This window comes from Gymnoscopelus braueri (genome assembly GCF_963280865.1).
Source record: "Gymnoscopelus braueri genome assembly, chromosome: 13".
Taxonomy (NCBI): Eukaryota; Metazoa; Chordata; class Actinopteri; order Myctophiformes; family Myctophidae; genus Gymnoscopelus; species Gymnoscopelus braueri.
Window position 1 is genome coordinate 9,501,932 of NC_137615.1, and position 12,500 is coordinate 9,514,431.

At 41.0% G+C, this 12,500-nt stretch overlaps 1 protein-coding gene across 1 annotated transcript in view; it reads left to right on the forward strand.

Moving 5' to 3' along the window:
* rab11fip4a (RAB11 family interacting protein 4 (class II) a) overlaps positions 1-12,500 on the forward strand; it is a gene marked incomplete at both ends in the record, with an annotated part of 77,901 nt that overhangs the window by 31,309 nt on the left and 34,092 nt on the right. The window contains one exon of the mRNA XM_080447137.1: positions 79-167. Within this exon, the coding sequence (XP_080303263.1) occupies positions 79-167 (89 nt within the window). The remainder of the gene's footprint in view (positions 1-78; positions 168-12,500) is intronic.

The following is a 12,500-nucleotide window of genomic DNA, read 5'->3' on the forward strand; positions in this document are numbered from 1 at the left end:
TCTCTCTCTCTCTCTCTCTCTCTCTCTCTCTCTCTCTCTCTCTCTCTCTCTCTCTCTCTCTCTCGCCCCCTCTGTCAGGCTGTGAGGAGATGTTGAAGACGGCTGTGGGTCCTCGTGGCATCGTGCCCATCCAACCCTCTGTCACTGACAACGGTTACATCTACCAGGTAAAAGCAAAACGACACAACGCAACACAACGCAGCGGAACGCAGCGGAACGCAGTGTGTCCTGTTCTGGGAACCCGTACCTCCAGTGCTTAAAACCACATGCGACCTGTTATACAACCGCAGCACTCCTTTATTTCTGTACCCGGGCCCCCAACCCACTTCAAATACATTCTGAGACCCCAACTGCACCCAAACTTTGAGTTGAACTACAGCTAATTGACAGTAGGCTACATCAGTGGTTCCTAAACTCCCAGGGGGGTCCCCATATTATTTTTTGGGGGGTCCCCAGATGATTAGTATAATGGCGACTTTACTTATCCAATATTCTAGCCAAATTTAGGATCTTGATGCAGAACTGTAGTTTTACAGTCTCGGAAACCCATGCCTTTTTTTTTTGTTTCAAAAGAAAAAAAGCCTGGGAGAACCATGCAGGAACGGTGGTTTCTAAACCGTGTTATCTCCTAACCAATCAGAGTGCAGAGGGGCGTCGCGTGTATTTTAGGGGATTTATTGAAAAGTCCAATCTTTTATTTCCATCCAAACAGAATATTCCTCCTGAGCTTAAACAAAGAATACAAAAATTGTATAAATCACTCAAATTAGTTTTAGGTCAGTTTTGGCTCTTACAATTAGCTTAATGTGCAACATTGTTTTCTCACTCAACAGTAAACAAACCTACGTACAGTATAAGTGTATACAGGGTATCTGCACATTTCTGCCAAATTGTCAAGTATTACGTAAGAATTAGGCCCGCACACTGCGAGGCGTTGTGAGCTTGCAGATTGGCTTTTTTTCACAATATTTATCTGTGGAACTAAATGTCAAACTAAATGTAATGCCTACAATTCCAAGTGCTTATCCGGGTGGGGGGTCCCCCAGTTCAAATATAAATTATTTTAGGGGGGTTGCGGCCTTATATCTTATACCTGCTGCATTCTCTAATAGATTTGCTCTGCTCTGAGTCTCGACTGGTTCCACACTGGGAGTGTGATTATTGATTATGTGAACCCAATAGAACAGTATTCCTGTATTAAGGTTGAAGAACATGTTTGTCTCAATCCACTCCCTGGGCGCCAGTGGTGGAAGAAGTACTCACATAATACCACAATATAGAAATACTCTGTTACAAGTACAAGTTCTGTATTAATATTTTAATTAAGGAAAACTACAAAAGTTTTGGCATCAAATTGTACTTAAAGTGCCAAAAGTAAAAGTACTCATTATAGAAAGTCCCATTTCAGGTTTCAAAATATATACAAATATTTTGAAAGTAGCAGATCTACAAGCTCACAACGCGTCGCAGAGCAACATGTTGTAAGCTTGTAGATAGGCTATTTTCAAATAGCTGAAGTACAAAATAGGGCTTAGTTGGTTAATGTATGTTTTGTCTCACTAATCCAAATCTCCAAAGTAACTAGTAACTATGTTATGTTATGTTAAATAAGTTTTCAAATACAATATTTTCCTCTGAGATGTAGTGGAGTAGAAGTAAAAAGTATTGAAAATTGGAAAAACTCCAGTAGAGTAAAAATACCTCAAAATTGTACTTAAGTACAGTACTTGAGTAAATGCACTTGCCACTGATCGACAACAAGCACAGCTGTGATGGTTAACTTGCTGCTACTTACGTCCACAAGGTGGCGATGTTTTAAAGTAGTAGTGAACACAACAACCACAAATGTGTGGTGTTTGGATAGCTGGATTGTGTGTATGTGTGTGTCTGACATTTTACATTTTACATGACAAATAATTGCAATTAACGATGTTATTGTGTTTTGGTCGTTGAACACTGGAACATATATGAATACAAATTCCATTTCTGTTTGGCTTTTAGGCTTAGAAGTTGCACAGAGCAGATGTGACAAATAACCTAAATATACAAAGGAATTACATATTTAATAATACTTTATACTTTCATAAAACATTAATAGCCGAAATAGCCGACTCGTTGTGAGCTTGTAGGTAGATCTGCTTTGTACACTATTTTTTTAAATGTTTGAAAATATTTGACCTTTTTTTTTTTACCATGGAAATGATTATGTAATAATTGTGAGTGTGTGTGTGTGTGTGTGTGTGTGTGTGTGTGTGTGTGTGTGTGTGTGTGTGTGTGTGTGTGTGTGTGTGTGTGTGTGTGCCTGAGTGTGTAATTGAGTGTGTGACAAACTTTTAATTGTTTTCAAGTGTTTCCCAGTGAAGGAGTGTGTAGAAGCTGCATTCATCCATGTGTGTAGAAAGTTACACACACACACACACACACACACACACACACACACACACAAACACACACACACACACACACACACACACACACACACACACACACACACACACACACACACACACACACACACACACACACACACACACACACACACACACACAGTACAGTAGGTGTGTGAATTATGTCATACCTCTGTGATCCAGCTTAGTGAACGAACGAGGTCAAACACTGAATGTTCTGTTCTTCCTGACTCACCTGTGTGTGTGTGTGTGTGTGTGTGTGTGTGTGTGTGTGTGTGTGTAATAGGATTTAGTCAGTCAGCTAATTGGATGGCTAACAGGTCTATCCTGCTTTCTAAATCAATTCATTCCTCAAACACGCTCACAAATATTGTGAGTTTGTAGACTCAGCTATTTTCGCTGGTTTTAATGCAGTGTGGCGAGCCCCGTCCGCTCACGCCCTGTGATCCGTTCATTCATATTTCAACGCCTAGTGATTACTCCGACTGTGCTATTCGCTGCCTGGCCTCACTCGCGGGGCATTCAATTTCATGAATGGAGTGACGTATATATATCTACTCACTCTGCCTGAGTCAAGTCGGCGTCCGAGTGAGGAAGTGCTTGTTTTAATCGCGGTTCGCGAGTTGTCGCTTTACCCCCCAAGTTTCGGTTCTGTGTGGATTTGCTTTTTCGGCGGGTGGATTTGTGTTCCGATGAAGGATCTCTTAAGGAGGGATACAGCTCAAGTGAAAGGGATCTTAGCGATCATCAGGAGGAACCCTCGGTGGGGATAATCTGGGAAGGAAGCGAACTCTTGTCATTACCAGCACGGAGGTGAGAGGGAATAGTACTGAACACTAAAAAGAGCAGAGGAGTTTTATACAACTATAGTACCTTGTGAGTTAATCAGGAAACGGTGAACGTTGGAACTGTTGTGGGCTTGGATTTAGCTGGGAACTGTGTTTAATGTGTTGTGTTTGAACTGAACTTTGATTGATTGAATACTTCATGAACAGTTTTCAAATAGTACTACAGTGGTACAATTATACAGTGATGCTAAAAGGATAACACAAAAAGCCCTTAGGGCTTGTTTCCGTTGTGGTCCTATATGTGTTCGATTCATCAAGACATTTAAAGACATGTAATAACATACAAGAAATCATCAGCACTAGTACAACTATAACAATTCATGTATATGTACAGAAAACAATGGGGTGTGGGAGGGGAGGAGGTCTCATTTTTGAGCTTAGAAGACTTTTATAGGACCAGTTACAAATTACAGACAGCCAGGTGCTCTTTTATGGTGGTTTTGAAGGAGGTTAAGGAGTCACACTTTTTTGTATGTCTGTTGGTAGGGGCATTACATTACATTACATTACAGTCATTTAGCAGACGCTTTTATCCAAAGCGACTTACAATAAGTGCATTCAACATAGGTAGGGAACGAAAACTACTAATCACCAGAAGTCCTTAGTGCATTATCTGCAAAAACAAGCAACCAAGAGTATACCTAGCGCTAAGGTAAAATGCATTCCACATTTTGGTGGCATAGCAGTAGAACAAATTTAACCCCATGTTTGTGCCGAATCTGGGTTGAACGGGATCAGTGGAGTTCCCTCTGGTGTCTGGTGTGCCTGTGTGTGTGTCTCTCACGTTATGGAAGTAGTTTGACAGGTACATGGGCACTGATCTCTTGAGTATTTTGAAGACCAGGCAAGTTGCTGTACTCTGTGAAATGTATTGTGCGTGTATTTCTGTGTGGAATTGAATAGGGTGTGTGGGGAAGATTGTGGTGCTAACTACAAAGAACTTCTAAGCACAGCCTTATGCAGTGGATACACTGAACATTATGTTGTCTGGCGAAACGCCTGGCTGGCACCCCTGACTATTTTGGATTCAGTCAAACCTTTAAAATAGGGCTTACATGGATAAAAGGTTTCCATGAAAAAGGATGAGGGGAAAAAAGACATTTAAGCAGCCACAGTTATTTAAGTGTTTTAACAAGTAGGAAAACGGTTTTCTTCACCATTTCACCAGATTATTTTATGAGAAATACATTGTATTTCAACTACGACCCAAGTTAGATTTTTTAGTTTAGTCTAGTTTATTTGAAAAGTCATAACACAAGTTACAACTAAGGATATAACACAATAAAGTCCAGTACTTATTTCGATTGTGGTCCTCTTTACACACCTAACAAGTACATCTCATAACATAAGTGACAGTCATGTACAATGTACAATAAATAAAGACACTATTTCTGACGAGACAAATTACATTTAAACGGACCTAAAACCACCAGCCGATGCTCTTCTTACATTTAAACGTTTACTTCACCCGGCATACCAGGCTTTCATGGCCGGAGGTGCTTCTGTTTCATGACATCGTGAACACAGTGGCATGAGCTGTGATTGGTCTACTTTTGAGGGGACAGCTGAGCATACATACATACATACATACATACATACATACATACAGAGCTTGTAGATCTTCTATGTTTGACGTTAGGGTTAAGAATGCAACAACAACAAAAAAGTAAGAATGACACTCAGAAAATCGCTGTCCTAAAATGTTGATTGTGTTTGATTTGATTTGATTGTTTGTTTGTAGAACTACACCAGAGCATGTCTGGGGGACATATGTTCACTCATTTCACAGACATGGAGAAAAACGCTGAGACACACATGATTCACAGAAACAATGAGTCAAACGTTCACATTCACAGACACTTACAGTCATTCACAGATACTTTGAGACACATACAGACATTCACCGACACTTACAGACACTTTGAGACACATACAGACATTCACAGACACATTGAGACAAATACAGACATTCATTGACATTCACACAGACAAATACAGACAGATATTCCCATAGACAAATACAGACATTCGTGACCAGGCATTTAATTGACACTTATTGGGTCTCACCTTGAAGCCTACTCTTATGATATTTTTAAGGGTATTATTCAACTGTGTGTGCGTGTGTGTGTGTGTGTGTGTGTGTGTGTGTGTGTGTGTGTGTGTGTGTGTGTGTGTGTGTGTGTGTGTGTGTGTGTGTGTGTGTGTGTGTGTGTGTGTGTGTGCGCGCGCGCGGGTGTGCGCACGTGCGTGTGGGCACACATGCACACCACAGCAGCTCATTCCACGGTTGGTTGGTCGGTTGGTTTCTCTCTCGCTTCAATTTAATTAAACTCAAATCTCACTCTGTCTCTCCTCTCGCTACTGAACTTCTCTCTGAAGAACTCTCTCTCATCTGTCTTCTTCTTCTGTCAGTCGTTTTAGCCCCGCTGGCAGTGTGGTGCTCTAGTCTAGAGACGGTCGATCCAACCATCCACCACCCTGGTCCCAAACTAAATATCTTTGGCTATATTGCCATTGCTGTGTGTGTGTGTGCGTGCGTGCGTGTGTGCGTACGTGTATTTGTATTGCTATATATGTAGCTGGTAAACCATCAGTCGTGGAAAAAGGACTCAAATGTTTTACTTCAGTAAAAGTATCAATACTGCAATGTAGAAGTACTCTGTTACAAGTCCGGAATTCAAAATTGACTTGAGTGAAAGTACAAAAGTATTGGTATCAAAATGTACTTAAAGTACCAAAAGTGAAAGTACTAAAATGTTTGAAAATAGCAGATCTACAAGCTTACAACGCGACGCGTTCTGAGCTTGTAGATCAGCTATAGCTAGCTGTAGATCAGCTATAGGTATAAAACATGGCTAAAGTGGTTAATGTATGTTTTATAACGTAATAATTTATATCTGCAAAGTAACTAGTAACTAAAGTTTTCAAATGATTGTAGTGGAGTAAAAGTACAGTATTTGCCGCTGAGATGTAGTGGAGTAGAAGTAAAAGCAACATTGGAGATACTCCAGCAAAGTAAAGGTACCTCAAAATTGTACTTAAAGTACATTACTTCAGTAAATGTACTTAGTTACTTACTTCACACCACTGTAAACCATCCCGGTTGCGGAATTCACATTTCATTCATGTTCTTTCAGCGACTGGTCACGGAATTCACATTTCATTTTCACTCATTGGGAAGCTCACCTTGAAGCCTGCTATTTTGAAGGGTATCACATTTCATTTTCTTTCAGCAGACTTTTCATTCGGCATGTCTGCTGAATGAAAATGTAATGTGAATTCCGCGACTGGCATGGTTTACCAGCAGGCTAGGCCGAATGTCCCCATGCACAGCCCATAAGTGCATTATCCCATTAAGACCTGAAGAAGCATCTGTGTCATTTTTAGATTTTAGCTAAAAAAGCATTATTTTACACTGCTATTTTTAGAAAAATCGTGGAAAATGTGTGCATCTTTGAATATACATATTTTTTAAGCGAACATTTTTAACTCAAATCTTTGCTTCTAGTGGGTCCCTGGAACAAAATATTTTGACATGGGGGTCCGCAGCCATATACATATCATTTTGGGGGTCCTTGACAAAGTTTGAGAACCACTGATTATAGATTTTTTTTTCCATAAAAACTGTTAGGATTTAGCAGACAATTTGTAGAATCCCCCAGAAACAAAGATTTTTGTTACAAATGTTTGCTTTAAAAACACACATATCCAAAGATTTGCACACATTTTTCACGATAAAAAAAAAAAGCAGATCTTGGTTGGTGTTTGGGATCATTAGACATTAAGAGGTTAGGTTTAGGGGTTAAGGATTGGAGTTATATGCCCGATTTATATACTAGATGGGAGCTTGTAGATCTTCTATTTTTTGACTTTAGGGCTAAGAATGCAACGACAACAAAAAAGTAAGAATGACAATCAATAAATCGCTGACCTAAAATGTGTGTGTGTGTGTGTGTGTGCGTGTGCGCGCGCGTGGTGTGTGTGTGTGTGTGTGTGTGTGTGTGTGTGTGTGTGTGTGTGTGTGTGTGTGTGTGTGTGTGTGTGTGTGTGTGTGTGTGTGTGTGTGTGTGTGTGTGTGTGTGTGTGTGTGTGTGCATGCGTGCATGCTTTTTAGCTGAAGACCCAAAAGTTTTCACGTTTGCCCGGGACCCAAACCAGTGAAAATACTAGTAGATCTGCTATTGTCACTACTTCTTAACCTGTTTTTTATTACTATCTATTCATGGAAATTATTTTTTTTTTAAAAACTTTTTAAAAATAAATCTTTTGAACACATATTGTTTTTAAATGTAGGAAACAAAACAAAAAGGGGATATTTACTCATATACCCATACAAATTGTTCTGCGACCCAAACGTGGGTCCTGAGCAGTGGTGAAAAGTAGCTAAGTACATTTACTTGAGTACTGTACTTAAGTAAAATGTTGAGGTATTTGTACTTTAATTGAGCATTTCCAATTTCCAATACTTTTACTTCTACTCCACTACATCTCAGAGGCAAATATTGTACTTTTACTCCACTACAATTATTTGAAAACTTTAGTTACTAGTTACTTTTCAGACCACTTTAGCCCTATTTTATACATAGGGCTATTTGAAAATAGCCAATCTACAAGCTCACAACTCGCGACGCGTTGTGAGCTTGTAGATCTGCAATTTTCTAATATTTTAGTACTTTTACTTTTGGTACTTTAAGTATATTTTGATGCCAATACTTTTCTACTTTTACTCAAGTCAATTTTGAATTCCGGACTTTTACTTGTAACAGAGTAGTTCTATATTGCATTATTGATACTTTTACTTAAGTAAAATATCTGAGTACTTTTTCCACCACTGGTCCTGAGTCCTCCCGACCCACTGTTTGGGAAACAGTGCAGTAAATAACAGGAAATGTCTGTGTGTGTCTGTGATGATGTGCAGGGTGTGGACAGCTGTGTTTCCACTGTTTTCCTATCGTCTAATGACTGACTCAGCCCCTCAGCTCCCCCTCAGAGGACACTGCATTTTAAAGGGCTTTTATCGCACGTACAGTATACGGTAATCACCCTTTTTATTGAATTCTAAAAGGGCTACTTAGCAGATTTTTAACCTGAAAATCTGTAACGACTGCTTTGAGCCATTCTAGATTTCTCTCCAGTACCTTTTGAGATTGACCTCTTGACACACAACGCATAGGGGGGGGGAGTATAGAATAGAATGATAGGAGGATCCAGGATTAAAGGTCATCCTAACCTTTAAAGGTTCTATGACATTCATTTTCACTTTTTTTATTTTTTATGTTTTTTGGGGTGGTTTATGACCTCAATTACACCCAAAAAATCTGAACTTTGAACATTCAGTGGATTTTCTGTGGTCTGGGGTTTTCTGAATAATTAGGCTGAAAAGTAATCTGAGCTTGGCCCTTCGGCAGTGAGGTCACAGTCGATTAATCCCGTCCACTCTCCTCCTCGCCCCTCCCCTCCCCTATCCTTTCCTTTGGGGGGGGGGGGGGGGTGGAGCAGAAGGCGATGATTGACAGGCAAAATCCCTCACCAGCGACACCCGCAGGCAAAGATTTCTTTTTTCATTGCAGTTGAAAAGGCTTTAGAAATGTGAGAGAAAAACACCTGCCATGGATCAATGGAGTGGAATTTTTTGTTAAAACCTTCTATACACGTTTGAAGGACCATGACAAAGACTTTTAATGTGTGGTAAAACTGAACGTCATGAAACCTTTAACGATATTCAGCCGAATAGCTAGGAAGACGGGTTATATGAGAGAGAGAGAGAGAGAGAGAGAGAGAGAGAGAGAGAGAGAGAGAAGAGAGAGAGAGAGAGAGAGAAGAGAGAGAAGAGAGAGAGAGAGAGAGAGATTTAAAAGCACCTTTTATTAAAACACTGAAATACATGTCGCATCACAGTTACAAAATAATAATACCCCTTATGCACTACTCAATTTGTACAAAAACAAACAAACCGAACACAGTACGTCTTCCTGAGCCCAAACAAAAAGGCTAAAAACCTCTAAATTGTCCACTATTTTCTGATTGGCAAACTCCACCCTAAGGCGTGCCGCCACGCTGTTTTCTTCTTTCGTGTCAACCAAGACACGAGAGAGAGAGAGAGAGAGAGAGAGAGACGAGAGAGAGAGAGAGAGAGAGAGAGAGAGAGAGAGAGAGAGAGAGAGAGAGAGAGAGAGTCTGACTGTCTGTCTGTCTGTCTGTCTGTCTGTCTGTCTGTCTGTCTGTCTGTCTGTCTGTCTGTCTGTCTGTCTGTCTGTCTGTCTGTCTGTCTGTCTGTCTGTCTGTCTGTCTGTCTGTCTGTCTGTCTGTCTGTCTGTCTGAACTGACTGACTGACTGACTGACTACTTTATTAACAGTACAGTCAAAAGTTCTGCTAAAAGGATAACACGGAAAACCCTGGGGGTCTTGTTTCCGGTGTACTCCAATTCATCAGACATACGATACAATACATACACAAAATGAAGGCAAAAAATAAGAATGCATTTCTTCCCGTGTTTGAGACGGATGTTGGGGGGAACGAGGTCAGATGAGCCCCCTCTGGTGCGATGCCCCATGGGAGAGAGGCAGTGAGACAGGTACATGGGCACTGTTCCCAGAGAGAGAGACAGAGAGAGAGAGACAGAAAGCAGTGGTGTTAAGTAACTAAGTACATATACTCAAGTACTGTACTTAAGTACAATTTCGAGGTATTTTTACTTTACTGGAGTATTTCCAATTTTCTGTTATTTTACTTCTACTCCACTACATCTCAGAGGCAAATATTGTGCTTTTACTCCAGTACAATTATTTAAAAACTTTAGTTACTAGTTACTTTGCAGATATAAATGATTACCTTATAAAACATACATTAACCACTTTAGCCCTATTTTATACATAGGCTATTTGAAAATATAGCTTTGTGAGCTTGTAGATCTGCTATTTTCAAACATTTTAGTACTTTTACTTTTGGTACTTTAAGTACATTTTGATACCAATACTTTTGTACTGTTACTCAAGTAAATTTTGAATTTCGGACTTTTACTTGTAACGGAGTAGTTCTACATAGCAGTATTGATACTTTTACTTAAGTAAAACATTTGAGTACTTTTTCCACCACTGCTGTTCCCAGAGAGAGAGAGACAGAGAGACAGACAGTGAGAGAGAGAGAGAGAGAGACAGACAGAGACAGAGAGATATCTTTATTGGTCCCGCGGGGGAAATCCAGTCGCCAGTGGCAGAACAGCACTTAGAACACAGGGGCAGATAACAGAGGAACAAACTAGACAGGCTAACAGCTAAGGGTTGCAACAAGATAACTAAGAAAAATGATAGAAATGGTGCAAAAAGGTGAAGAAAGAAATAACAATACAGAACCGACGATGTACAACAGCACTGGGTTGTTGGCCCATTAGGGTCCATTCGGTTTCATTTGTACGCTCTCAGAGTTAAATGAACACTGCAGATTTAACACATTAAAACCGGGAAAGCACAAAACCTTTTCAGATGGGGGTCCCCGTGGCTGAATACATATAAATTTGGGGGTCCTTGAATCTGGGATCCCAGAGATTACCAAGCAGCCCCCCAGAACCGCAGTGGATTAGTCGCCTGGTGGTAAAATCTGGGATTGCAAGACTTCCGCATTTAAAACGCTACTGCGCATGCCTCTACCGTTTGAAACCCTACTGTGTGCCTGCTGGGTGCTCAAGTCCAAAATGTGGTGCCCAAATACGGAAGAAGAAGGTACTTCCGGGTGCTTAATGCACTGGTTGAGCAACTTCATTCGTTTAACCCATCCAATCCGGGGACGCATCTACAAAATGTCTTCTAAATCCTAACAGTTTTCTGAAAAAAGAATCATGTTGCTATGTCAGTGGTTCTCACTTGTTCATGTCAAGGACCACCCACAATTATATGTATTTGTGTGACTCTGTAGTATGATCAAGTAGGGCGTTAATTTATGAAAAAAAAAACAAGGGACCCCCATCTGACAATATTGTGTTCCAGGGACCCCCGCTAGAAGCAAAGATTTGAGTCAAAAATATTCCCTTTAAAAATATATAATAAAATATACAAAAATATATATATTCATAGATTTGCACAAGAATCGTGAGAATCAGTGACGAGAAAAAAACAACAACAACAATAATATCATACATTAATGAGAGAGAGAGAGAGAGAGAGAGAGAGAGAGAGAGAGGAGAGAGAGAGAGAGAGAGAGAGAGAGACTAATATCTACAGTGAGTGTTGCAGTGTGTGTGTGTGTGTGTGTGTGTGTGTGTGTGTGTCTCTGCTGATGATGTCACTGCCAGGGGCTGGCCCAGCTGAAGAGTTGCCTAGCAACAACCCGGAGAGCGAGAGAATGGAGGAGAACACATGAGAGAGAGGGAGGTAGAGAGAGAGAGAGGTATAGAATGGTGGAGTGACAGACAAACAGACAGACCAGGAGAGAGAGGGAGAGCTAGACTGGCTGGGGAGGGAGGGAGGGATGGAGAGGAGGGAGAGGAGAGGAGAGGAGGGAGAGGAGGTGTGGCTTTGTCCCGGCAACTTGGTGTGCAACGCGTGTGTTGAAATCTGAATGACTGCGAACTATGTGTGTGCGGTGCGCGTGTGTGTGTGTGTGTGTGTGTGTGTGTGTGTGTGTGTGTGTGTGTTGAAGGTGCATCGCTAGCGACACATCTCATTCCATGGATTGAATCACAATAACGAGTACAGTAGCCTATAGTGGGTTTAGTGGAGGCTGCATATTGACTTGATCACCAAGTGTGTGTGTGTGTGTGTGTGTGTGTTTGGACAACACACACTCATTAGTGTGTGTTAACTGGTGTATTGGGATTGGAGAGAGGACACACACACGTGGGAGTCGGGACACAAAGGTATGTGTTTTTTTCCGATGGACTGTGTGTGTGTGCTGTGTGTGTGTGTGTGTGTGTGTGTGTGTGTGTGTGTGTGTGTGTGTGTGTGTGTGTGTGTGTGTGTGTGTGTGTGTGGCTCATGGTTGTTATGTTGTGGTTTATCCGTCACTCTGTGTTAGCTTATATTATTTAAATTCCCCCCTCTGCCTGTTTAGACGGAGCCTATCGTAGGCTAACGTGCCTTTGAACCCGCATGGAGCGGTTGCTACCCATGAGTGTGTTATGTGTCTGAGTGCAGAGGAGAACAGATACCTATTAGAACACCAGGAGACCTCTCGTCTAAAGACACAGACCTGCCACAAGGTCTTCCAAGGTGTTCCACGGCGTTGGTTCTCAAAGTGGGGTCCGGGGA